This window comes from Ursus americanus, chromosome 2, assembly GCF_024610735.1.
Source record: "Ursus americanus isolate L20-20 chromosome 2, mUrsAme1.1.p, whole genome shotgun sequence".
In the NCBI taxonomy this organism is placed as follows: Eukaryota; Metazoa; Chordata; class Mammalia; order Carnivora; family Ursidae; genus Ursus; species Ursus americanus.
Window position 1 is genome coordinate 51,768,714 of NC_142128.1, and position 26,906 is coordinate 51,795,619.

At 38.8% G+C, this 26,906-nt stretch overlaps 1 protein-coding gene across 2 annotated transcripts in view; it reads right to left on the minus strand.

Moving 5' to 3' along the window:
* Positions 1-26,906, minus strand: part of MARK1 (microtubule affinity regulating kinase 1) — a 114,985-nt gene that overhangs the window by 58,092 nt on the left and 29,987 nt on the right. For both annotated transcript variants that reach the window (XM_045809639.2, XM_045809638.2), the window contains exons 2-3: positions 10,511-10,714; positions 9,288-9,341 (exon numbers count right to left, since the gene is read on the minus strand). In XM_045809639.2, coding sequence (XP_045665595.1) covers positions 9,288-9,341; positions 10,511-10,714 — 258 coding nt within the window. The remainder of the gene's footprint in view (positions 1-9,287; positions 9,342-10,510; positions 10,715-26,906) is intronic.

The following is a 26,906-nucleotide window of genomic DNA, read 5'->3' on the forward strand; positions in this document are numbered from 1 at the left end:
GCACATGGCTTTAGTAAAAGGTCTAAGACGTCTCCTCCTTTTCACAACTCCCCTCACCCCTTCCAGAAACCGCAATATTCCAGTTGGCTGTACACAGGAAAGGGACGGGACTAATTAATGTCAGAGCCTCCGCATCGGCTGCCCGAGTCAAAGGAAGCAGAGAGAGAGAGAGACAGTGAGCCACATATCCGTGATCTCTTAGCCCAGAGGAGACCTTTATCGGCGAGGGGGCCAATCTTCCCAGTGCCTGCTCTTCCTTAGGAAAGGTGGACAGGGTTGAGGGGAGAAGGAGAGCTGAAAATTTAGACCATGCTAAGACGTTTACCTTGAGATGGACAGTTATTGTTTAAAAAGTCAATTACTGTATGTATCATTTGTCAGGTAAAAGCCAGGAAAACAGAGGTTTGCAACTATATTAAATCGTCCCACACCACTATTTGAGTTTCTGATTCTAATTTATAGTTCATTTTTTCTTGTTCGTTTTCAAACTGTGACATCATGTTTCTAGCATTCTTAAACTTAGCAGGAATGCTCCGAATTCACTAATATTCTCCAAACTTACTGTTTCAGCTTTGTGGTGGGCTGAAATCAAGGCCAGAGTTTGTTCGAATCTTGTGTGTTCAATTCGAGAAAAGAGTGCCTTGTGAAGGCCCGAGATGGGTTTTCTCTGGCTACGAGGCAGGGAGGGCCTTTATTGTTTAGACTTCGTGACAGCTATTCTAGTTAGTTGTTCAGAGGCTGGACTGTTTCCTTCTTGGTTCTTGGCGTTGTTCCCCATAACTGAAGTGAGTAAACAAGAGAGATATTTACTTTTCAATTCAGTCCTTCTAGTTACGGCTTAAGGTCAGGGTCAGTCAAACTCCATTAGTGTTCATCAGTATTTGCCTCATTTATGAGCATTTTCCGTTTCTCCTCTCAACTGTTCTCTTCCTTCCTGATGCTTCTATTCCTTTTGTTTCGTACTTTTTGATGGTGGGAAAATCTGTTATATTTAGAAGTAGCCACTTGGACATGGCTTGGACAATTCTCATTCTATTTACACCCAAAGCATCACAGTCAGGGGCCAGTCAAATGCACATCATCCTCCTTCCACCAGACCTGCTCACTGTGTTGCCCTTGGCTTCATCAAGGTCACAGGACCCCTTCACTGCTTCATCAAGGTCACAGGACCCCTTCACTGCGTCTTGAAGCAGATGGAGAACAACACTGTGGCCACGGGAAACTTGACAAAGGCAGAGTGGCCAGGCTTGTTCCCATTGGGAGAGCTCTTCCAGGCTGTCATCAGTCACAGGGAACTGGGCTCGTAGGAAGGGGATGACATTCAGATCTTCTTGTGCCTTTTGACACATCCTTCTTGGCCTTTCCGGTATTTTGTTCTGATATGGGTTTGGTGAGGGGCAGGAGCCCTTCTTTGCCTTCACTGTAATCTTTGTAGAAATCCCATCTGTATCTTTGATAGCTGTTTACCAGTCTATTAATGAGAAGTGTGAGCACTGCTTTACCCTGCAAGTGGCATTCAGCTCCTAGAGACTGCTGGGTCCTCGTTTAGACTCTCTCGGAGGTGCCCATCCATTGAGGGATTTTATATATGATATGCCTATATTAACAGAATCCTATGGATTACACTTTCAGCTTTTACATTTCTAGGATCACCACTTCATTCTTTTTTCAGCCTTCAGACACCTTATGGACACACCACATATTTTATAAAGTTATTGCTAGTAGTATAACAACGTAGGCAAATTTCTTAAGTTCTTCCCATGAAATGGTAGTTGGAAAAAGAGTTCTGAAGACAAGTAAATGAATATATATTAGATGATTTCTAACTAAAAAAAATGAAATGGTTGTTCAGTATTGCTTCCCAACCTTGACAACTTGTAGGTCAACTGTTTGTTGCAAAGTGAAGAGAAGGAAATGCTTTTTAAATGACAGGCGGGGCCACTTTTCCAAGTTTCATCTAGAGAGATTACAAGATTATAAGATTCTCATTTCTTATAAACTGGTACCAATTTTATATTGCTTGAGTCGTTCTCAAGGCCTTGTACAGTTCCAAGCTCAAGCTGGGGCTAAATAAATGTACTGTTTGAGAGAGTGAATCAAATCATTTCAAACAAAAGATATCGAACATAAAATAGATCAAATCTGGAAACAGTTTGAATTAGAAATGATGGAAATTAAAATGAGATACCATAATGCATCCATAAGGTTGACAAAAATTAAGAAATCTGCTAACATTAAGGTGCGGGCAAAAATGCAGAGCAGCAGTAAATCTCACAGTGTTAGCAGAAGCATAACCGGTGCCACCACTCTGCAGAGCAATTTGATATTATTTAGTAAAGTTGAGGATATGCATGACCTTCAACCTAGCAATTCTGCTTGGAGAGATACATCCTTTTATACATCTTCACAAAACACACACACACAACAATGATCACTGACTGCAGCACTGCTTTTGCAGCAAAAACGAAAAGCTAACTAGGGGGGAAAAGTGAAACACAAAAACACCAGGAACAATCTACATATCCACCAACAAAAATATGCGAACTGTAGTACATCTGTGAATAAGGAAGTGGGTAAACTGTAGCATGCTCGTACAATGGTGTGCAGTAACAGTGGTGCAAATAAATGCACTAGGCTATACAGACTAACGTGACTAAGACTGTAAGACAACGTTACATGAAAAAAGTGAGTTGTAGAAAGATAACAGGTTTATAGATAAATAATATGTGGTATTTTACACATAGAAACACACATGTGAAAAAATGTTTTAAATCTGAGTGAGAATAAGAAAGATCAAATCCAGAACAGTAGTTATTTCCAGGTAGGAAAATACAGGAATAGAACCCAGAAATAACACATAAGGCTTCAGTTGTATCTGTAATATTTTATTTTTTTTTTTAAAAAGAAATGAAACAGTTTAGTCTAACAAATGTCACAAGTAAGCAACTTTTTTTAGAATGGGAAAGACATTTTGAAGTCCCCATCCAAAAATTATAAATAGGCCAGTTTACTATGCCAACAAACTGCCCAAATTAGAAAAAAATCAGAGTATGACTCTTAAATAACAAAATGACAATATGATTTCTAAAATAGCCAGATGAGGGGCACCTGGGTGGTGCAGTTGGTTAAGCGGTTGACTCTTGGTTTTGGCCCAGGTCATGATCTCAGGGTCCTGGAATCGAGCCCTATGTCAGGCTCCACACTCAGTGTGGAGACTGCTCCAGGATTCTCTCTCTCCCTCTGCCACTGCTCCCACCCCTGCCCCGCTCACCCACACTCTCTCTCTCAAATAAATAAATCAATCCCCCCACCAAAAAAACAAAGAAACAGCCAGATGGTCTAGCTTAAAACTCAAAGGTGATTTAGATCTCTAGCCAACCCCATTTCCAAGAGAAAATCCTTCCACGTCTACGCTTCAGTAAATCTTACGTAGTTTCTTGAGAACACAGAAATAGACATATGCTTTACAGCCAACAAAGGCCAAGCAATTACAATAGAGGTGTTAAGAGTCAGAGACAGAATACAAACATCAAAAACAAAAAGCAAAACTACTACCAAGAGTAAAACAAATAAAAACTAAAGCAATTCTTTATGACTAATCCTTGGTCGAGTGCTTCATTTTAAGGAGGACGGAGAGACTTAACACTGTTGTGGAGACAGCAAAGGTTTCCCTGAAGAAATGACTCTAAGGCTGAAATGTGAGGAATGAGTGATTAAAGATGAATTAAGTGAAGGGGGGTGGTGTGCTTTAGGCAGAGGGTGGGGTGAAGAGCTTCAAAGTCCTGGTGGCTGGAGTGAAGTGTGTGACTAGGAGCAGATGAAAGAAAGTACTGTAACTGGACCAGTACTAGATGGGGCGGGGCAGAGGCTGTGGGGAGCTGGTGGGCCACAAGGTGGAAGAGGAAGGTGGGACCTCGTACACCTTGTTAATGAATTTGATTTCCAGACCACCAAAAATGAATGCCATCTAAAAGTTTAAAATGAAGGTATTTTGTGATCTTGATGACTTTTTAAACGCTGTGTGTGGGGTGTGGGGGTGTGTGTACATGGGTGCAGAGGGATGCAAAGTGGATGCAGAAAGACCAGCTGGAAGGCTACGGGGGCAGTCCACAGGCCGGACAACAGCATCTTTGTCTAGAGTGGTCATGATGGGAAAAGATAAAAGCAGACATTCTCAAAAACTATGTAAGACAAAATCTGCACAACTCAAGGACAGACGGTGAGAACAAGGAAGAGTGAGGAGTCAAGGACTGTTCTGGGCTCCTGGCTTGCACAACTCGAGGACAGTGTCATTCACTGAGAGAGGATGCCGGAAGAGCACCACCTGGGCGAGGTACTGAGTAAGTGGGGCAGAGATCAGGAGTTCTGTTTTGGACATGGTAAGTTTGGGCTGTCTTTGAGAAATTACAAGCAAATTTAGGGGAGGTCTGAGTTGAAGGCATAAATTTGTGACTCTGACTACAGTTGAGATAGCCCAGGAAGAGAATACAGAAAGAAAAGAGGACCAAGCTTTGTGGGGTTCTAACATCGAGGCCAACAAAAAAAGCAATGACTCTACATAAAGGAAACATAAAACAAGGAGCCAAAAAAAAAACAGAAGAAAATATATGGAGAAATACAATCTTCTTTCAATAAATTTTTGTTAGATTAAGAATTAATTGACGAACACATGTATCTGGCTCAATGGCACTTAACTTGAACCATAAGACAGTTTCCATTTCAAGTTTTTTTAAAAATTTTTTATTTTTACTGAATTAAAAAAAATCCCAAGTCATGATCACATAGATTGGAGAAAGGAACCAGTATCAGATGGTGTGTCAGCAAGATTCAGATTGATTACTTTACAAAGATATTTCTCCCTGAAGCTTATGTACAGCTCTCAGACAGGTTCTAGTCTAGGCTGCTAATCTTATTACACAGAAAAGTTGGAAGACTGGAAGTTTCTATTGGAAGGATAATAGCAAATGGATTCTTAATATACTCTTCAGATGTGCTTGCTCTGGAAGGTTATCTTTCATATTTGGATGTAGCATTTGTGTGTTAAACATGCCCATTGATAGGTCATTGAGCCTTCTGTCCAATAACTAAAGAGAACCAACAAGGTTTAGAAAACTCAAATTTTTGGTCAGTGGACTACTTGAAACCATTTGTTTTTTTCAGAAAATCTGGTTATCTTATCTTCAACATGTTTCTAGCTAGACATTAACATTATTATCACCTTTTAAAGGAAACTTGTTTGAACACCTTTTCCCTCAAAATCCATCGTATTTCAGTTTGAAAGATACACTTCCCACCAATTCTTCACACTGTACACTGAAGAGACAGCTTTTTTTTTTTTTTAAAGATTTTATTTATTTATTTGACAGAGATAGACAGCCAGCGAGAGAGGGAACACAAGCAGGGGGAGTGGGAGAGGAAGAAGCAGGCTCATAGCGGAGGAGCCTGATGTGGGGCTCGATCCCATAACGCCGGGATCACGCCCTGAGCCGAAGGCAGACGCTTAACCGCTGTGCCACCCAGGTGCCCCTGAAGAGACAGCTTTTAATAGCCATGATTTCATGATAACCTGTTTTCAGTATTTCCTTCAAAGCCGAATCAAGATCAGAAGTATGTTGCTAACCACTGATTTCACGGCGAATGGAATACTGAGGGACCAGGCAGTAGGTATAATCTTATTTATTCGCATGGCAGAATAAATTCCTTGCAGAATTACCGCCCCCGTATGTGCTCGCCAAAAAAAGGCCTTCCTGGTGTTTCATCATTACTAATTCAAAGACAACTTTTGCAATCTACAACCCAGCTTGCAAAATGCTAACTCTTATCACTTAGATTTTCACCAACCCACAAAAGAATTGGTCAAGACTTTTCCTTCGAATGGCCCACACATGTGAAAAGAACAATAAAATGAAATATGCTATAAAGAACGCATATATGACAGTAACTGGCATTTCAACATATGTACAACAGAGATATTTGGTAAGGAACACTGCCAAAGAGATTCTTCTGCTTTCTCCTTGACAAAAATATGTGTCAATAATCATATGATTGCTTTTACAAGTTGGGTTTCTTGATAATTTGTTAACAGAAATTTAATTCTGAATATTGCTTCCATGGTTCTGTCTTCCTCCCTACCTGTAGTGACCATGGTAAAAATTATTTTGCCGATGCTCTGGAAAACTTACCAGAGAGGTTGCTGGGCTTTATCTGAAAACTCACTGAAGTTTAAATGGCTTAGGTCGCCATTTGACAACATTTTATACAACAGATAACATACCAGACACTAGGAGTAAATGGATTATTCACTTAATAAGTCTAATTATCAGATGTCAGTTACTGAAAATTGATTGTACTTTCCCTGCTTGTACAAAACCACTGTCCTAGCACAGAGATTCACAGTGTATGTCGTTGTAATGCTGCAGCCCTCTTTATTATTTAAGGACATAATTCTGAGTTACAGCAGTCCTATCTTTATTCTCATTTCAGGCTTTACTACTCAGTAAATCACTTCAGAACCACTGAGCCATTTTTGTGAGTTGGGGCTATAATGCAACATAGTAAAACAACAGAAAATGCAAATTAATAAACAATACGCGGAAGACAGATAAACTGCACCCACCTGGCTATGAGCTGAGAAAAGCTTACACAGACTTTGTTATCCATGTATAAACTAATGTGTCCAAGTTTAAAAACTTGGCGAAATTTCCGAGAAAATGATAATTAATCTTACATTTTGAGTACATGAACTATCAACAAAACTGCTTCATTGTTTTGCTTTTCCTCCAACATCATTAGGCTGCTTAAAAGATCCCCAGGAATTGCTAGTATAGTTCATAAGCCCCAAAAAACACTAATTAAAATATGAGGTGAGATTCATGGTCCAAAGAGGAAGGGGTAAATACAGCATCAAACTCAAATAATTTTTTAATGATGAAAACTTACTAAATTGGATCCCATTAATTCAAAATATGTGATACAAATAATATGAGTATATTATGTGAACAATGTTGAAGCCAAAGATGCTTAACAATTCCAAAGGCCAAACTGCTTTTGAGAGCTTTATATTTTAGAAGTTTTGAACAGTTGTGGTATCAAATTTAGGTTACTTTGTCTATCACTGATGTTGTCAAAGGAAAGTACTATTTCCTATAAATATGTTACACACAGAAGAGAACATAAAGGATGGGAATCAGCTTAAATTCAGATCAAGTCCATAATAAGATTTAACTGAACGCTTTTGGAAATGAGATTAAAATGAATATTTCAAATATATGTGTTATCATTATCTGCCTTTTAATAAGCACACCTATGACACGGACAATATATTTTGCTGTTTGTTACCTATAGGACTTCACTGTCAATGCTAAGGAAAACAGATTACTTCTCATTCCATTATTTCTTTTTTAGCTATAAAAAAAGACTGGGAGATCCTACCGGCCAAATGTTGAATGTTCTACAATGCATGGGAACTAACCAAGCCTCACCTGTTTGTTTTCAAAATTCTTAACTGCGAGCAAATCTATGAGCACAAATGAATATTATTTCAAAAATAATGACATATACACAGTGTACAGGCTCCATTTAGTGAATGTCTATCTTTCCTTGGATTTTATTTTCATAGATTAAAGAAAACAAAATTGCCATCGTTCTTTATATACCTATTTGGAAAAGCAACACTTCATCAGCAAGATTAGCAGAATTTACAACAGAAATTACTTGTCATCAAGTACATTTTTTAGTTATTCAGATAAATAAAGCAACATTCAGCTTCACATCTGCGTGTTTCCACAAGTTCAAGTGTGGTTCTACAGTCGTCTCTGGGCCCCTTAGGGAAAGACTGAGTGGGGGTCATATTCCTGGGCATCCAACTTGCAAAACAGGCCGCAATCACTTAACGTCACTTAAAATCACCCGGTTTACCAGAGTAACTCACAGATTAATCCAGGAAGAGTGGAGAAGCCAGACGGGGGTGGACGGAGCCACTTAAGCACTTTGTGCATTTTTAAAAGGTTCCCGGCAGAGGGGTGGCAAAATCTGCTCCACTGTGGCTCCAGCCCAGTTTGAAAAGAGCAGCTTTGGATAATTTATCTGCCCAGAGAGGATGCCATTTTGTAACTCATAGAACTGCATCATAATTAGCTAACAGACCGGTGCTAGACACTTCTCCCAGAAGACATCCGTAACGTATACCATCTCACAGAGAAAAAAAAAAGAATGCAGCAAACATTTCGTTCTCCCTGATCAGAAATATCAGTGCTATGAAAGTTACATTGATTGCTAAATATAAAAGTAGTACAAAGACAGATCTCTAAGTATATAAAATAAACTGAGTTATCTGGCACTGAGCCAAGTGGGAACAGACCCAAATTTTTAATTTAATGTTAAAATCATAGCAGGTATAGTTGAACACACCATACTAAAAAGTTCTTACATTAAGATTCCACCTGTCTTAGGAACTCAAAGTTATCTGCACATTTTCATATGTAACCATGACCCTATTACCTTCTAATAAAAAATCACAATGTATACTAATTCACCACATACAAACTTAACATATAGGGTATACGTGTTAAAATATTTGCTTCATTCTTAATGTACTAAAATGTGTATCGGAGAAACTTTTCCCACATAAGTATAATGAGCAACCTGAAATAGCTTTCCTAGGTTTAATCAGGGCAATATCCACCCTAACTCCTTTCTTTTTCTTCCCCTGCTGTTTTTTATTTGCATTCTTTGAAGAAATGTTAATATTTTTTACTCTAAGTTAACTGAGAGACTAGTTCCTGCGGAAGAAGGAAGAAAAGAAAGTGAAGCAATAAAAAGAAACCGTCTATGGGCATAATTAACTATAAACAGATTTTTTTAAAATGTTTTTTTATTACATTATGTTAGTCACCATACAGTACATCCCTGGTTTTTGATGTAAAGTTCGATGATTCATTAGTGCGTATAACACCCAGTGCACCATGCAATTATAGATTTTTAAATAAAGCAGAATCCTGACTATTTCAAAATATTTGTTACAAAGTTTTATGCTACTGAATTAAAAGACATAAATCCCTTTCATATGGTGTATTCATTTGAGTTGTAGATATTTCTCAAGCAACTACTTGATAAATATAATTGAAGCATTATTAAACATAAATACTGTTTTATATCATGTCTTTTCTTCAGATATTGACGAAATGTAGTATTTTACCTAATAGGAAATTTAGGATAACTGACTTTACAGAATATCATAGATTAATAAACTTATATTCTAATTACTTACTATTAAAATAATTAAATACCTTTTGTAGACTGGTAGGATTTAGCTGAGTTTTGTCTATTATTTTCACAGCAACCTGAAAAAGAGAACCATTAAACTATATATTTGAGAATATGTATTTTGATGGATTAAAAAATCTTCTGTTTCATTCCTAACTAGATGTAATTTAGTTATATTTGGTGTTCACATCACTAGATGGTAAAGTTGTGACCATCTGGCAGCCTTAAGATGTGTTTCACTGACCTATGTCTTCAGCATATCAGATTCTGAGTCAATAAAATGACACCTTTCATATTACTTCCAAGTCTCCCCTTTAAAGCAAAGATCATTTGTATCTTAATCTTTTACTTCTGATCTTAGTACGTTATAATTATCAGAAGGGAGGGGCTTATGAGCTTTCAGTAGGTTAAGTATAATGTGAATAAAATGATATTAGAGAAATCAAACACCCAAGTTTGCTTACAGCAGTGGACTGACCAAATGGATTAGGTCTAAGTCTCTGCCTAATGGAACCTGCGTCTGAACAGTTCCTGGAGCCAGAATGGGCAGAGGACTAAAATGAACCGTACGTGACAACAATATTATGTATAGCGCAAAAGAAAAACTTATTAAAAACAAATTATGACTGAGATCTTCATAATGTCCTAACTGGATCCAGGCAACATTAAGTAATATTAACTTTTTCAGTCTTTACTATACAAATTATTAAATATTAGTAATAATTATTAAATAAATTTTTGCTATCTATATACACATAATTGAAAACACATGGGATTTTAGAAACCCAATTCTCGTACTACCTAGAAAAATGTCTGTTTTTAACTGCAAGTGCAATGTGGTCTCTAAATAGATAAAATTAGTGGGTGACTTTCTACACATTCATACCTAATTTACCTGAAGCAGTAATTAATGAGAACTTACACTGGCCCTGTTGCTAGGGTCGGGGAACAAAGGTAGTCAGAAATGTTTACAGAAACCATATAAAGAAGACAGAAGTCTGAGGAAAGCCCAACCGCAGTATGCGTGATTTATGAAGATGCTACATGCAGGGACGTCTTTTCTGAACTTTCAAAGGCCAACTTTTGTGCCATAATATAGCTCTGTTTACAGATGTTCCATTCACACATATCTCAGTGTTTACTATATTTTAAATGTCATTTATTCCAAGCATCAGCTATAGGAAAGCTTTGTCATAAGACTCTGGAGAGATCCAAGCAAATATTTAAAAGCATCATGAAAACTTACCTCTCTACCAGTTAGAACATGTCTTGCCAATTTCACTTTGGCAAAATTTCCCTTCCCTATTGTTTTTTGTAAACGATAATTTCCAATGTGAGGCTGTTCATCTGTTGCTGACGTAATGGAGTTTCTACAGCGAGGGATGTTCTGTCTGCTACTTGATTTGGTAGGCTGGATATGCGGTTCAGTGTATCCATCCACAGATGTATGCTAAGAAAAAGGTTGTAAGATTTCATTGTTAATGAAATTATATTTTAAAAAGGACAAATAAAAAGACTACAAATAATTGTCATTAATAATTCAACTTCAATGAAAATACATCGCACTACACGATTTTAAAGTGAGAGAATTCTATTTATAATTTCTACTTGACTTTAGCTCGCTTTGCCAGAGGGAATATAACTTTAAAATGAAATGTTCTGCATAACTTTAGGCATATATTTTCTTTTTTTTAGAGAGAGAGTGCGCCTGCACACAAGTAGGGGGGAAGGGTCGACAGGAGCCGGGAAGGAGAGAGAGAGAGAATCCCAAGCAGGCTCCACGCTCAGTGCGGTGCCCGACATGGGGCTCGATCTCACAACCCTGAGATCATGAGCCGAGCCAAAATCAAGAGTTGGATGTTTAACCAACTGAGCCACCCAGGCTCCCCTAGGTATATGCTTTTGATTAAAAAAAACATAAAGAGACAGATAGATGGACGCCACACAGACCATTACTCCTCTAACGGTTTTATCCCCTTAGGTCAAGATGATGACACAGCCCAGGATTGTGTCATTAAAAGGGCAGACAAGTTCATGAATACAGCTCTGTTTCTCCGAACTGGCCCCGCTACTTGTCACATTCACGCTTTCATTTGCTGGCATATAGTTCAGTCAACTGACCAACCAGCTGCCTGCTTCAGGTATCCTGATCGCTCCCTGCCCAAGCCCCTCACGCAGCTTGCGCTGCTCAGCCAAGAGCCACAGCGCTGCCTGGGACGGTGACCGAATGCCCACTGCAGTCCTCCTCAGCGCTACTCTTGAAGTAAAGGTGTGGGTCTGTCTCACAGTCGCACACTAGCCCACAACCGTGGTGAATCCTGGTCAAGGGCAGGCTCGGCACCTGACCCCAGGACCAGCTGCCCTACGAACTGTTTCACCAGTTCTCGATGCTCCGGTGCTCTCGTTCGGTTTTGCCTGCATTCTGACACACCTCTAGCCGTTTTTGTGAGAATACAGAGTCACACACAATAAACGTAACATCTCTCTCCGACAAATTTCTTTAAAATAGCTGAAGATGAGTAGCACAAATTAACAAAAGAAATGAGCATTTTTTAGTTGCAAAGTAACTAATTCAGCCCGCGCTGTCCTGCCTATACAACTACTAGCTTGCCTAAAAAAATTTTGACCAGAAAACTTCTTAAGGGCAACATTAACGATGACTCCATTTTTACCATGCTCATGCAAAACATGACTCAAGGTCATTTTTCTCTTTGTTATTACTTTACGATTTTTTTTTAACAGGAGAAAATAAAATTTAATTATGTATGTAAAAGGGCTCCATAAAACCTGAGGTCTCTACTTTCAGATTTTTTTCTTTTTTAACACGGCGCAAATTAAAGAGAGGTCTCTGGGTCTTACGCACACCTCAGCCTCCGGCCTCATTGTGAACTAGTGCCCCTTGGTGTATTCGCACCGCAAACTGCTTTCTCGTAGCTCATCACCCGCCCCACTGTACTATCATTATACACTGACTTCTCTGTCTCTGCCACCCTACCACGAGCGATCTGAGGACAGGGATGTTTTCTTTTCATTTTTATATACTCACCACATTGCACAGCGCCAGACTCAGAGGAAAGGCTCAATAAATCAATACTTCTCAAAGTGTTGTCCCTGAACCAGCACCATCAGCATCATCTGGAAACTTGTTAGAAATGCAAATTCTCTGGCCCTGTTCCAGACCTACTGAGTAGGAAGTTCTGGGGGTGGGCCTAGCAACCTGTGTTCTAACCAATCCTCTGGGTGATTCTGATGCAGGCTGAAGTCTGAAAACTACTGCAATAAATAATGTAAGAAGGAGGTAAATACAAAGTTATTCACTGGCTCTTACAGACTTTTCTATTATCTGAGCACAAACAAGAGATGTTAATTATAATCAATTTCTAAGCAGTAACAGGTTGCTGTACTTTGCCCCATAAATTGTACTTCTCTACCTGAACTTGTTCTGCAGGGAATGGGGACCTGTCCATGCTTCAAGATTTAATTTTATCTCCTCCTCAAAAAGCTTCCTATGTCTTTCCACAAAGCAGAGTTGATTCCCTCTCTCTTTTGTTGCTATTTTTATATCCAGTACAAATTTCTACTACTGGAACTCTCACACCATCTTCTAAGTATGTGTCATGGTCTGTTTTCACTGTTAGACCTGAAGCTCCGTAAGCTCCATAACTTAATATAGTGTTAGGTACAAAGAATGCACTCAGTATATAAATGCTAAATTGAAGGAATTCAGGGCCCTTGTACTCCTGATGCCCCTTAGAGAAGGACTTCTGGGAAATGACACCCTGCTGTCCAGATCTTTGATGCATATTAATACCCACCCCCCAATACTGGTTGCAAGGCACATCCTGACATTAAACCAAACTATGACAGACTGCATTACTGGCCTCAAATTTTCATGCCCCTTGCCACATAACTCTTTAGTGTCCTTCCACTGAGAGTAGGACTTAGTTCCCCGCTCTTTGGGAGTTCAGTCACGCGATTTGCTTTGGCCAAAAGAATGAGCTGGAAGTGACAGTATAGCTGGTCCCAAGCTGGTCATCAAGAGATTTTGCTGTGTTTCAGCTTGCTCTCTTAAACTTCTGCCATCACCCTGAGACGGACTTGCCCAGGCTGACACCAGAAGGAAGATGAAAAATACATAGAGCAGAGCCACTCCCACCTGAGCCCAGATTAAATCATCTGGTTCCCCAGATGACCCACTGACTCATGAGAAATAATGTATGCTTTTTAGTTTAAGCCACTGGGTGTTGGAATGGTCTGTTACAGCAATGTCAGCTGATACACAGACTTATCACTATTTTTAAATGCAGAGGTAAACATAAGGGAACAATGAACAATTAAGAGATTCTTATCAAACATGTTCAAATTCTAGTAGTCTGCAAACATAAAAAAGAGGGGTTGCTATATAATCAATTCCCTAAAGAGAAACTCTTGATCAAATAAGTTACATATGGGTAGAATCCCTGACTTTTTAGTATCCCCAGCAAGTGTGGTAAGAAAGAGGGCTCAGCAAACATTTCTGTAAAAAATAATAAATATTTTAAGCTTTGTAGACTGTAACTATCTCTGTTGCTTATGCATTTCCCCCCCTAGCTTCTTAAAAATTTAAGAACCTTTCTTAGTTCAGGGCCATACAAAAAAATCACCAAAAGGCTGGATTTGGCCCACTGGATAACACATGACCTCTAACGTAGGATTAAACTGTTTCTGGATGATTCCACCAAAAGAATAGGAGATTCTAGGAAAAGCACAGGTATGGCTGTGTCTACCTGGAGAGCAGAGAGAGGATAGGGGGCTCATCTAAAAATATTATTCTTTCTCATCCCACCACCTAAGTTGGAAAAGGTGGCATATTCTCCAAAATCCTTTTTAAAAATAAGATCTCAACTTTTGACATTCAGCATGATCATTTTATGAGCCATCCAACTTATTCAGAATGCATTTATATGAGTCTTAGAAGTTAAAAATAGAATATATATAAAATATATTATGTAATTCTGATTATAAAACACCCACCCAAAAATATTTCCCCCACAACCCCATCTTTTCTTAGGATTGCCAGAGCGCCACTCAGGGGCATACTCTTTCCGCGAAGAAACTCTCTGAAGAATAATTTGGAATAACTGATCTCATTCCTTCCCGATCAACAGCTTCACTCTCAAATAGAAAACCTAGCAAGAATATGAATTCAGCTCATGCTGGATTAAACGGTGAGTTTAAGAACTATCTCAGCCCTAAGGCTAGTAGATACAGGAAATTATGTTAGCTTAATTATAGAATATCTACAAGTTTTTGTCCCCATCTTTAGCTGAAAACGCAAGGTTAGATCTTGGCCTTTCCTTCTTCAAGTTGTCCACTCAAGCCAGTAGACCTTGCTTTCTGTCATTCTTCCTGCAGCAGTGGCAACAGAACCCTACAGCTTGCCCAGAGTGCAGCATATTCAAAGTAATTAAAGGTCATAGTTTCATTAGCTCTTCAAGGCTGCATCTCATGGATCCACACTCTACTTCTTGAATAATAATAGAATTTCTCCTGCCTTCAATACCAACTGAAATGAATTTTTCTACTCACTAGCTATGCATTCTTGGGCAAGCTATTTTAACCTTTATGTACCCGTTTCCTTATCAGACAAACTGCTAGAAATCATGTTTTTGGGGCGTGGAGGGGAAACCTTAAAAGTATCCAGGGAAAAACAACAAAATACATACAAAGGAATGACAATTCAAATGGCAGCTCACTTTTCCTCAGAAACAACAGAGATCAGGTGACAATGCAAGATATCTCATGTGCTGCAAAAAAACCCATCCTGAAACCCTAAATTCTTTATCCAGTGAAAATATTCTTCAAAAAAGAAAACAAAGACATTTTTAGACGAACAAGAGCTAAAAGAATTTGCTGCCAGAAGACATACACTATATAAAACACTAAAGAAAGTTTTTCTGTCCAAAGGGAAATGACCATAGATGGTAACCTGAATCTACACAAAGGAATAAAGAGCTCTGGAAATAGGAAATATGTGAGTAAGTATAAAAGAGTATTTTTTCATCTCTTACTTTCTTTAAAAGACACTATTTAAAGCAAAAATTTATAACACCGTACTATGGGGTTTATAATGTAAGCAGATGTGAGTATATGTGAAAATACAAGTACAAAGGCCAGGGGAATTAAAATACTCTTACAAAAGTCTTACATTTTATCTGAACAGGTACAATATTAACAGTATGGAGACCGTAATAATTTATGAATGCATTCTGTAATCTCTAGAGCAAGCACTAAAATGCACTAAAATCGCAGAGACATAGGTAAGAAATCAACAGAGGAATTTAAATGGAATACTAAAAAACACTGATTAACTCAAAAGTAGGCAAGGAAGGAAGAAGAGAGGAACAATACAACAACTACAACAAAGAGATGGGACAAAAACAAAAGAGTAAATTATAGACTTCCCAAGCAGATCAATATTTATATTTAACATAAACTAATTATTTCAATTCAGAGATTATCGAATGAATTTTTGAAAAAGCCTGTCTTAGAGACAGCTAAGAGATGCACTGTAAGTATGAATACACAGATAGACTGAAAGTAAAATTATGGGGAAAAATATACTATACTATGCAAACACTCAGCAAAAGAGAGGTAGGGACGCTATAATAATATCTGACAAATAAGACTTCAACACAAGGAGTACTGTACTAACGAAGTAAAAAAAGACACCACATAATGATACAAGGGCAAACAGAACAATCATAAATATAATTATGCATGTGCTTTGTAACTCAAGTTTCAACAAGCAAAAATGACAGAACAAAGAAAAAAGTACATAAATCCATGACCACAATTAGAGATTTTAACTACACTCTCCTGAAAGAAGAATCGCACGTGCGCACACGCACGCACGCACACACACACACACACACACAAAACACTAAGAGGAAAAGAACTCTTCTCAACATCCTTGTTGCTCTATGTATCAAACTACCTTACAGAAAAACTGTACACAGGTATTATTTTAGTTCTCTTTAGAATGACAACTTTGGATTTTTATCAAAGGACAATTTAAAAAACAGCCACATCTTGTACGGAAGGACGACTGAAGATAGCACTAATAATGACTAATGCTTATTCTGTGAGAAGCCAGACAATAAATCTGAGTGTAGTTGCAGAAAAATTCTCTCAACTGGTATGCTTCCTTTATTATATTATGTTATTGTACAATAATGCCTCCCTCCTTCCCCAATTTCAGTGTTTCAAGGTGAATTTTCACTTCAATTGGCAAAATAGTGAATGGTTTCAGTGAAAATAGCAGCTTTATGAATGGCAAAGACTTTTAAATTGCAGGAAAGAATGCTTATTGAAAATAGAAGGCTTGTGGTTTCTCTTCCTGTGTTCCTACAGCACCCAGGACATTTCTGTATACAACAGTAAATACTTTACAGTGTGATTGCCTTTTTTTTTTTTAAACTACCTCCTACCAAACTGTGAGCGTCTAAGTGGTAAAGCACTGTATCTTTTACATTTCCTCATCATTCCAATAGTGGTTGCTCCATGAATGGACCCACCAAGTAGTGCCTTTTATTGTAAGTACCCCACCTAAATTACCAATAGAAAAAAAGCTATTTTATATATTAAAGTTTATTTCAATGAGATGTCAACAGATTTGATAAGACAGTCATTATTAAAATAAAATGCCTCCAAAACTTTCCGACGCTACCCTGCTATGCACTGCAGGAATGTAAAAGGCAGCGCTGCACAACAGGGTGACCCTGCCTGCCCTTAAGGAGTAACCCCATAATTTTTCAAACTTCAATATTATAAGTGACCTTTCAGCTTTAGGAATCAGAAATAGGTATGTTTTATTTTATTTTTTAAGATTTATTTGAGAGAGAGAGAGAGCAAGCAGGGGGAGGGGTAGAGAGAGAGAGAGAGAGAGAAGCAGACTCCCTGCTGAGTGGGGAGCCCAATGTGGGGATCAATTCCATGACTCTAAGATCAGGATCTGAGCCAAAACCAAGAGTCAGAGGCTTAACCAACTAAGCCACCCAAGCGCCCCCAGAAATGGGTATGATTTTGAAACCTTAAAAGAATGATACCAATGAAAAAAAGGTGGCCAATACAGTTTATTAACAGAAGTCTAAGCAACCAAAAGACTATCTTCACCAATATCACACAGCGACATATTAAAGAAGTATCATTATAGTCTTGGGAATATGACCAGAAGGAAAAGTTTATACAAGAGAAACATTATATCACCAAATCTGAAAAAGATGGAGTAGCACTGAGTGATAAGCCGAAAAAACAGAAACAGGATAAGAATATCCCATCAAACATTCGCACTCAACATGATAATAGTGCTAGACAGACCAGCAATGCTTTTTAAGAAGAAGAATATGCAAAGGAAAGATTTGTGTCATCTTTCCATGGCCAGCAAGAATATAAGCCTAGAAAATGCAATAAATCAATAAAGCATCTTTTGGAAGTACTGCTTGAGTTTTTATTTTATTTTATTTTATTTTATTTTATTTTATTTATTTATTTATTTATTTATTTATTTATTTATTTATTTATTTGACAGAGAGAGAGAGAGCGCGCCACTGAGAGAGGGAACACAAGCAGGGGGAGTGGGAGAGGAAGAAGCAGGCTCCCAGCGGAGGAGCCTGATGTGGGGCTCGATCCCAGAATGCTGGGATCCCGCCCTGAGCCGAAGGCAGACGCCTAACGACTACGCCACCCAGGCGCCCCACTGCTTGAGTTTAACAAAGTTACAAGAGAGGAAACATCCTTAAAAACGAATGACATTCTGCAGGAATCACTTGGTGTGTCGGAACCCACCCTTTCACATTCAGCCCAAATGTGACCTTCCTGGAAAAGCTGTCCATCACATCAGAGCGTCCACTCTCCCTTCAACTAAGCTGGGTTCGATGCCCATTTCTGGTCTTTCTAGTTATTTCTAGCAGTGCACTGCTCCAAATTTTAAAATTAGTTTTTATTAAAATGATATAGGCATGTGGTCAAAGCTGTAAAGGAACTCTAAAAGGTTTATTAACAAAACATCAGTGCCTTGTACCACGCTTCCAGACTCGCAAGTCTGCCTCCCAGCGTCTCCTCCTTTAGCTTTTCCTTCCAATTTTTGCTTAGTAGTTTCTAAACAAACTGCTTTCATTGCTAATTCTTGGTTCATCAGTCTTAGACATTCTCTCAATTTCCTATTAACGGTCAATTAGGATTAAGATCTTCTAGCTTCCTTTCCCCTCCTGTCATCCTCCTAATGCAATATAATCAAATTTTCAGTTAAAAAGTATTGTGTTTACATGAGTATGACTTGTAAATACGAACTCACTGGGAGCCAAGTATTATATTATGCTGCTTTCTATTAAATTTCTTTTTTGTCAGCTTCATGGTGATATAAATAACACAATTAAATTCACCAAACCTAAGTATAAAATATGAGTTGTGACAAACATAAAGTCAGGAAACACAACAATCAATATGTAAAACATGGGATCATGCGAGAGGTTCCTGTGTCCTGCCTGCACCGTCAATGTCCTCCTCTCAGTGATCTGCTTTTTGATACTATGCTTTCGCCTTTTCTAGACTATTAAGGAAGTCGATCACACTGTACAGTTTAACCTTCCAAGTTCATTGTAATTACTGACATATTTGGAGTGTTTTTAAATTTTGTTTTGTGTGTTTCCTGTATTTTTTCCTATATTCATCGGCTTTTCTTTGTTCCTTTATTTTCTCCTGTGTCTATTCTACTGGTGGTAATTTAAAAAATGTTAAGGGTAAAAGTCAAGGTGCAGGGGGCTGTGGAGCCAGTGGGAAATGAAATGGAGGTAGTGAGAGCAGATAATGCCCCTGACAAGTTTGACCTTGAAGACGTGGCAACAGTACAACCGTTGGGGAAGAAAGAGGGGTGCACTTGAGGGAGGTTCTTGTTCATATGCTTCTTTTAAGATGGGAGAGACTGGAGCCTGTTTAAATCCCAAGGGAAGGATCCAGCAGGGAGAGAGAGAGAGAAACTGATGAGGCAGGAGAAGGGAAAGATAAAGCTCACGCAAAGTGGAAAGACTCAGAGCGCATGCGGAGACTGCCCTTGTGCAGGAAGAAAGACGCTTCTTCCCTATAAGGAGCAGGAAGGAAGGGAATTCAGGTCTAGACGTAGAAACACGCAAACACTGGGTAATAGGAAGTTGAGGGAGTTCTACTCTGCTGGCTTTTACTTTCTCTGTGTGACTGGAGCTGAAGTCATCTGCTAAGAGTGAAGAGAGGCCACACAGGTTTGCAGAGAGGAGCAAAGATTTGAAATAATCTCTGTAGAAAGAGGAAAAAATGAGTTACCCAAAGTAGTCTAGTGGGGCCACTGGGCAGTACTGACAAGTCTAGATGAGCATGGTGCCCACGAGTTTATCGTGGCTCTCACCTGTCCCATTGTGTCATTTTCTTCAGCAATGCTCAAATGCCCACAGGCAGGTTACTGAGGAAGCAGATACATGAGTTCATCCTGGTCTGGTGTTTCATAAACAAGTACCATCAGAGAAAAAGCAGCAACACGAGCTCAGTTATTGGTGAGTTACTGAAGTGATGGATCATAAAATTTAAGCTGGACAGTGAAGAAGGTGAAGACAAGAAAGAGATGATGGATAGGGAGAAGTAGAGGCCAATATACTGGAGGGCTCGACAACGTCAGAAAATAATAAGGCAAGACTAACTAAGAAGAAAGCTGCTCGAAGTCCAGGTACTTGCAGTCAGAAGCATGGGGGACTGGATTAGAGATACTAGAAGGACAGCTGCCAGGTGCAACTAGTATAGAATGTTTTATTAAAAATCATCAAGAATTGTTCTGCTTTTGTTCAATTTATTTTATTTTTTAAGATTTTATCTATCTATCTGTCAGAGAGAGAGAGAGCACAAGCAGGCAGAGCGGCAGGCAGAGCAGGCAGAGCAAGCAGAGGGAGAAGCAGTCTCCCAGCCGAGCAAGGAGCCCAACTCAGTACTCGATCCCAGACCCTGGAATCATGACCGGAGTTGAACGCAGACGCCTAACCGACTGAGCCACCAAAAGTCCCTGTTTTTACATGTGCCTGTTCTATTTTTAAAATGTTTTTAAAAATTGCATTAAAATGGGGCACCTGTGTGGCTCAGTCAGTTAAGCATCTGCCTTCCGCTCAGGTCATGATCTCAGGGTCTGGGATGGAGCCCTGAATCAGGCTCCCTGTTCGGTGGGGAGTCTGCTTCTGCCTCTGCCCCTCCCCCTGTTTGTGTGTGCGCACACGCGCTCTCTCTCTCTCTGTCTGAAATAAATAAAATATAATGCAATTAAACTTCATAGTCACATTATTAGAATTAATCTTGAATTATCTATGATTTTCACTGGTTACGTTATTCAACAGCAGTTTCTTATACCCCTGTATTTCTCTTTCTCAGAGCTGTTTTCTTCTAGTTTGCGATTTTTTTTTCAGGTAGGTGTGCATATGATACACTTTCTGAATCACTGCAGGTAACTCTTCTTTATGTTTACATATAAAACAGCTGGATATAGAATAAGTACAATGGAACATTTTCCTACTTATTTCTAGATTTGTTCTAGAAGGTTGAATGTTATAGAATCATGATTTACTGACAACCAGAAAATCATTACAATTAAATTGTGACCCATGAATGACAAAATAATAAAAGAGAGAGGAAACTGTACAGAATTTCCAGGTGACAAAATTTTTACCAAAGTTTGTCTAAGGAATAGACTCAAATACAAAGAAGAATTAGTGATATGTCAAAGTCAATGTTAGTATCTCATGTCAATAAGGAAATAATGGTATTATAACAACAAGTTAAGTTGGATCTCTAGGACTGATTTTCACTCCTTACACCAAAATAACTCCTTAAAGGATTAAGGATATAAATGTAAAAACAAAAAACAAAAACAAAGAAGCCATAAAAGTAAGCACTAGAAAAAAGAAATGATAAGCTAGCAACTATTTTTCAGTCTCAGTAGGAGAAATGCTTCTTAAGAATGACACACAACAGAAGCCATAAATTTTTTTTTGTTAAATTTGATACCATAAAATTAAAGAACAATGCACTGGATTCTTTTAAAAACTCTCATTAAATCAAAGTAAAGAGATAAATAATAGATTGAGAAAAAAAATATTTGTAACATGTGGCACACAAATGGTTAATTCTTTAATACTAAAACCTTTGACAAATCAGCAAAAAAATACTCATGAGAAAATGAAAATAAGCAAAGGATAGGTATAAAAAGTTCACATAAAAGGACATATGCATGATTTTTAAACATATGAAAGCACAGTCAATCATAAGTTAAATATAAATTAAAAGTACAATGAAATATACTATTTTTCATTTATCAGATTAGCAAAGATTAGAGGTTGACAGCACTGTTCAGTAAGTTGTAGTACAAATACAAACACTCATATATCATGGATCAGAGTGAAAACTAATACAAATTCTACGTAAAAGGAATTTGGCAACATCTATTATTAAAGAAATTCCTATAATCATTGGACTAGAAAATTTACTTCCAGTTATTTATTCTACAGAGTGACAAATGAGCTTAAAAAATAAATGCATACAAAGATATTTATTGCAGCACTTTCTGTAACAGCAAAAGATAAAACAAGCACAGATGTCCACCAATAGGGGACTGGTTATATACGAATGGTATGCTCTTTGTAAATGTGCATGTGCATACATGTATAAGCCTCACAGACTTCAATAAGCATAAGCACAGAATATGCCCAGAAGATTACACAAGAGACACAGCGTAAGTAGTTCTGGCTAAGGAGAGGAAACTAGGGAACTGGGAAATGTGGAAATAGGACTAGAGGGAACAATGTCTTTTCCTAATGTAACTTTTTAGTATTTGGAGTATTGTTCGATAGGCACATATATTAACTATACAGTATAATAAAACAAGCAATTTAAAACACTTAATTAAAAAAAAATTTTAAAGATTTTATTTATTTATTTGACACAGAAAGAGAGCGAGCACAACTGGGGGGGGGGCAGCAAGCAGAGGGAGAAGCAGGCTCACTGCTGAGCAAGCAGCCCAATGCAGAATTTGATCCCATGACCTGTGCCAAAGGCAGACATTTAACTGACTGAGCCACCCAAGCGTCCCAAAACATTTTATCTAAGAGAACAGGTGAAGAAAAGAGGGAAGCAGCATTTACTGAATGTCCACTATGGGCTATACATTACGTTAGACTGGCTGAATAATTTACCAAAAATTCAATCTAACAATTAGTTGCATTATTGGGATTCAGACTCAGAGGCTTATTACTATAAACATAGATGGAGATGTATTTTTAAGAATTAAAATTTGAAGTACAGCTTTGAGGGTAAATAGAATGACAGCATAACTACTTCTGTAGAACCCGCCATAATTAATAAAGCTGAAAAGAAACAATTATAGTATATTAATGTAGCCGCACCCCATTCTTCGAACTCCAAACTAAATAAAAAATGGTAACTGACTAGTTTCAGAGGGGTCTTATTAACAACCCCTACGTACGAGCAGTAATGACCAGATGCCTAGGCAGACCACGGGAGAAATGGCAAGAAGGCTACTATTTGGTTCCCGAAAAAAGAATCACATGGTATAATCACCTTAACATTCCCCAACTCAACTTCCTAACTAGTAAAAAGGATGGTAAATCTCCTCATTTTTAAAAGACCAAAATCCAAGGAGCACTCCCCTATGGGCTAGATGTAACTCTAAAACCCTTAATACTCAGTAAAATTGTTCTAAGAAACATACACTTTCCCTGAGGTCACCTGTTCCCTTCTGTCCCAACCTCCCCACAACCTCATCCCCTTACCACTCACTACTTCTCTCAGGCTGCGGAAGAACTGAAAAGAGACTATGAACCCATGAACGCTTATACCTGGCTGTCAGTTCAAGTTCTGTTTCCACTAAATGGAAAGGTAAATCAAGGAGAATCCACCCGCGTTCTTCTTGAGCAAAAAGAAAGTCTAGATAAATCTCCCCATTCCAAGGCTGAACTCTATATACAAGGTTGCCACACTGTAGCTCTGCTTAGATACTGGAGCATGGAGGGAGGGAGGACCCCTTTTGGAGCTGAGTGCTTACAGAGAACATGTGCCTTACCAGCTCATTTACAGGGCAGACTCTGCGGATAGCCAAAAGCAAGACGCCAAGAGGAAGACATCAAAAGATCTGATGACGGATCCTAAGGACAAGCACAAGGAGAAATCCCACTGGTCTCTTTCACCGTGACATGGGCATTCTCCTCTGGCGGAGTTCACCACTAGAACTTTTGGCCTTTGCCTCCTGCCACTCCCAGTTACACTCTTGTTGCTCCAAGTACCCCTCTGCAGTAGACCCAAGACCAGGGGCTCACCAAGTAGCCAAACCTCACAGAAGAGAGCAAATACAAGCACTCTCTCTTCCTTCTATTCCTCCAGAACATGGAGGACAATGCCAACAAGCTGAGAGATTGTGGGCCAGTTCCCCACAGCAAGTATTAAAGTTGTATTCTCCAGATACATCGGGGTGCTGGTAAAATGACCTCACTGATGTGACATCAAATGCAATCAGTTGTTAGGTGATTAAAGACATTCACAGGTTCTAAGTGATGGTTACTGCTAAGAAAACTGATCATCTACACTATGGCTTAAAGGAGCAAGAAATGGAAGAATATCTGAATGATGTGACTAAAATGTAGTAATTTGACCCTTGAATTATACTCATTTTTCACATCTATTCCATTCTTGATGCAAGTCCTATTGCAAACAATACCTTACTGAAATATAAAAGAATGGTACACGCTTGGGATTTTATATCCTTTTGCATAAAATAGATAGCTTTGTACTGACCTAAATTATAATACAAGCAGAACTATCCTCCCTCAAAAACAAACAAACAAAAAGCAAAAAAGCCAAAAAGAAAAAAAAAAAAAACACAGAAACCCCACAATCTTGTAAGGAAGAGAAAGAGAATAAGAGGAAAGTATTTTGAGAATTTCCTCTTTAGTATATGAATAAACTATCTTACAGATGAAAAAAAATACTATTATCTCAGGAATAAGATGAAACCACTACACTTCAACATTACATTGTAAAGTTTAACAAATATATTTTTGAAAGATTTTATTTTTTTATTTGACAGAGACAGAGAGTGCAAGCACAAGCAGGGGGAGCAGCAGGTAGAGGGAGAAGCAGGCTCCCTGCTGAGGATGCGGGGCTCGATTCCAGGACCCTGGGATCATGACCTGAGCCGAAGGCAGATGCTTAACTGACTGAGCCACTCAGGCTCCCTAATTTAACAAATACTGATCGATAATCTGTTAATTGAGAAATATTAATTGCTGAAGGGTAAACATAATTTTAAGAAATGGCCCTATATAGTCAAGGTTAGTGGGAAAACTAGTACAGTTTGGCTATGATATAGTGATCAGTAAGATAGGTATACTACACCAGGCGCTACCTTTCCGTCAGCTAGCGTTGTTTTCCAACATTAAACAGTTATTCTCAGGCCACCTGAGCTGTAATTAGTAAATCTTCTTTTACCCACCTTGTACCATATGGGACCTATTTAGAGAATATATATAGGAAACAATTTGCATATACATCTGGACTTTCAGCTTTCCAGCAATTATCACTATGACTAAATAATTAATTGTATGTCCCCTGAGGGCAGAGAAAGTGCTGATTTGTCTCACCCCAAGCAAAGCACTTTGTATAAGATACCTGTCCTACAACAGGCTCTCGTGTGGAACGATGAGCAAACGTCCAAAAACACAGAGGCCTATGTCTGGGCTCCCTCGATCTGGTCTCTGACACTCCTGCAACTACACACAATCTTTAGTTAAATATAGCTTCACTCTGAACCACAAAAAGAACTTCGGGACCAAAAAAAAAAAAAAACAAATCATGAAAAAAAACCTCTAAAGTATTTGTATTAAGTGAAAATCATAGAGAATAGAGAGAAACTAAATCCCCAGGTTAATTAAAAGCCATTTAATGCCATGGTTTCTGCTCCGTCACTCCCCAAGCTAATGTTTTTGTAATAAATAAGCACATAATCCATTTTACTTGGTAGCCCTTCTCTTTGCTGCTGCTGCGGTCTACAAGAGGTGCTGACTGACAGTGAAATGGCCAAAAGGAAGACCACACAATGAAGGAGAGGAGTCAGTCTACCTCAATAGGATTATCAGTGTTCCATTTTGTTTTTTTTTAAGATTTTTAAAGTACTCTCTGCACCCAAAGTGGGGCTTGAACTCACAACCCCCAGACCAAGAGTCGCATGCTCCACTGGAGCCAGCCGGGTGCCCCGGATTATCAGTTTTCTAAAGCAAAAAATGGCTGGGTTCAAATAAGACATTTCCATTGAAAGCATGACTTGCTTATCCATTTCGACAGCCTCCGGAATGACGACACAGAGAAATGGTTCTGGAGTCAGGCTGCCTGGCTTGAACCCTGGCCCTGCAACTCAACAGCTGTGCGACCTTGGGCAAGTTGTTTAACCGGTGTATTCCCGGGTCACGACACATGGAAAAAGATGTGACGATAGTACTTCCTTCAAAGAGCTAGTGCAACTGTCACCCAACTGCACGAGGGGCATTCTCTGAGCACCGTCTCTAAGAGGGCTTCCCACGGGTTCTCTCTGCACTTCAGCACTACTTTCTTCATATGGCTTGACTATCTAAAATTATGTTATTTTTTAGAAAAGTACTGTTTTCATATGACTTCCCGTGTAACAGCAGAAATGCATCCGACTTATTTAGCTCTACATCCCTTGTGCCTAGTTAGAAGCAGTGCCCAGAATAACCAAGGAGGAACTCAATGCATGCTTGTGGAGTACGGGGATGACTGAGACACAACGCAGTGAGGTCGTCTGCAAACACTTGATAGATGTGAGCCGTTACTACCCAGCTGATTAACTCAGGTAAATAATTCAGGCATTTGTGTTATCTGTTCTAAGGAATTTTCCTCATTGTGTTTGCAGGTTTTATTGACTATTCACCAAAATCAAAAAAGTATATTACTGCTTGAAAGGATTTTTCCTTCCACTGTTGGGAGTTGCCATTTGGAGATCATTTCATTTAAGTTCATCTCAGACATTTAGTGAGCGCCACACTATGAACCACATTCTGCAGATACAGCATTGACGGACTGTCCAAATTAGCCAAGACATTTGTCTCTTAGCCTAGTGCCTGCCTCTGGCCAAGCTACCTACTTAAACGCAGAATTATAAGGAGGGATATGGATAGACACTGAATGTAACTGGGCTGGGGGAGGTGGGAGTTTGTAAAGGATCTTGACCCTTTGATGGAAATCCTCACAGGGTTCTACGTGGCCCTTCAAATTCCTTCACTCGTTATGGCTAAGATTCTACCTTAGCTACTGTTTTGGTTGATTGCAGTATCCCCAAAAGGCACCGGCCTAACTGCTCCCAAGTCAGGTGCTTCTGAAATGCAGCCGCGCGGGTTTACACAGGTCCCGAGCAAGATGATGAAAATATATTTGGGTCTCTATATAAATGCACGTCAGTGTAAGATTGTCAAATGTTCTCTCTTAAAAGAACCAGCCTTTATTTTGAGGTCATGTCCTTGTACTCAAACTTGTGTTGAGCTTTTTCTTTAAATAATTATGTTGATAACTCA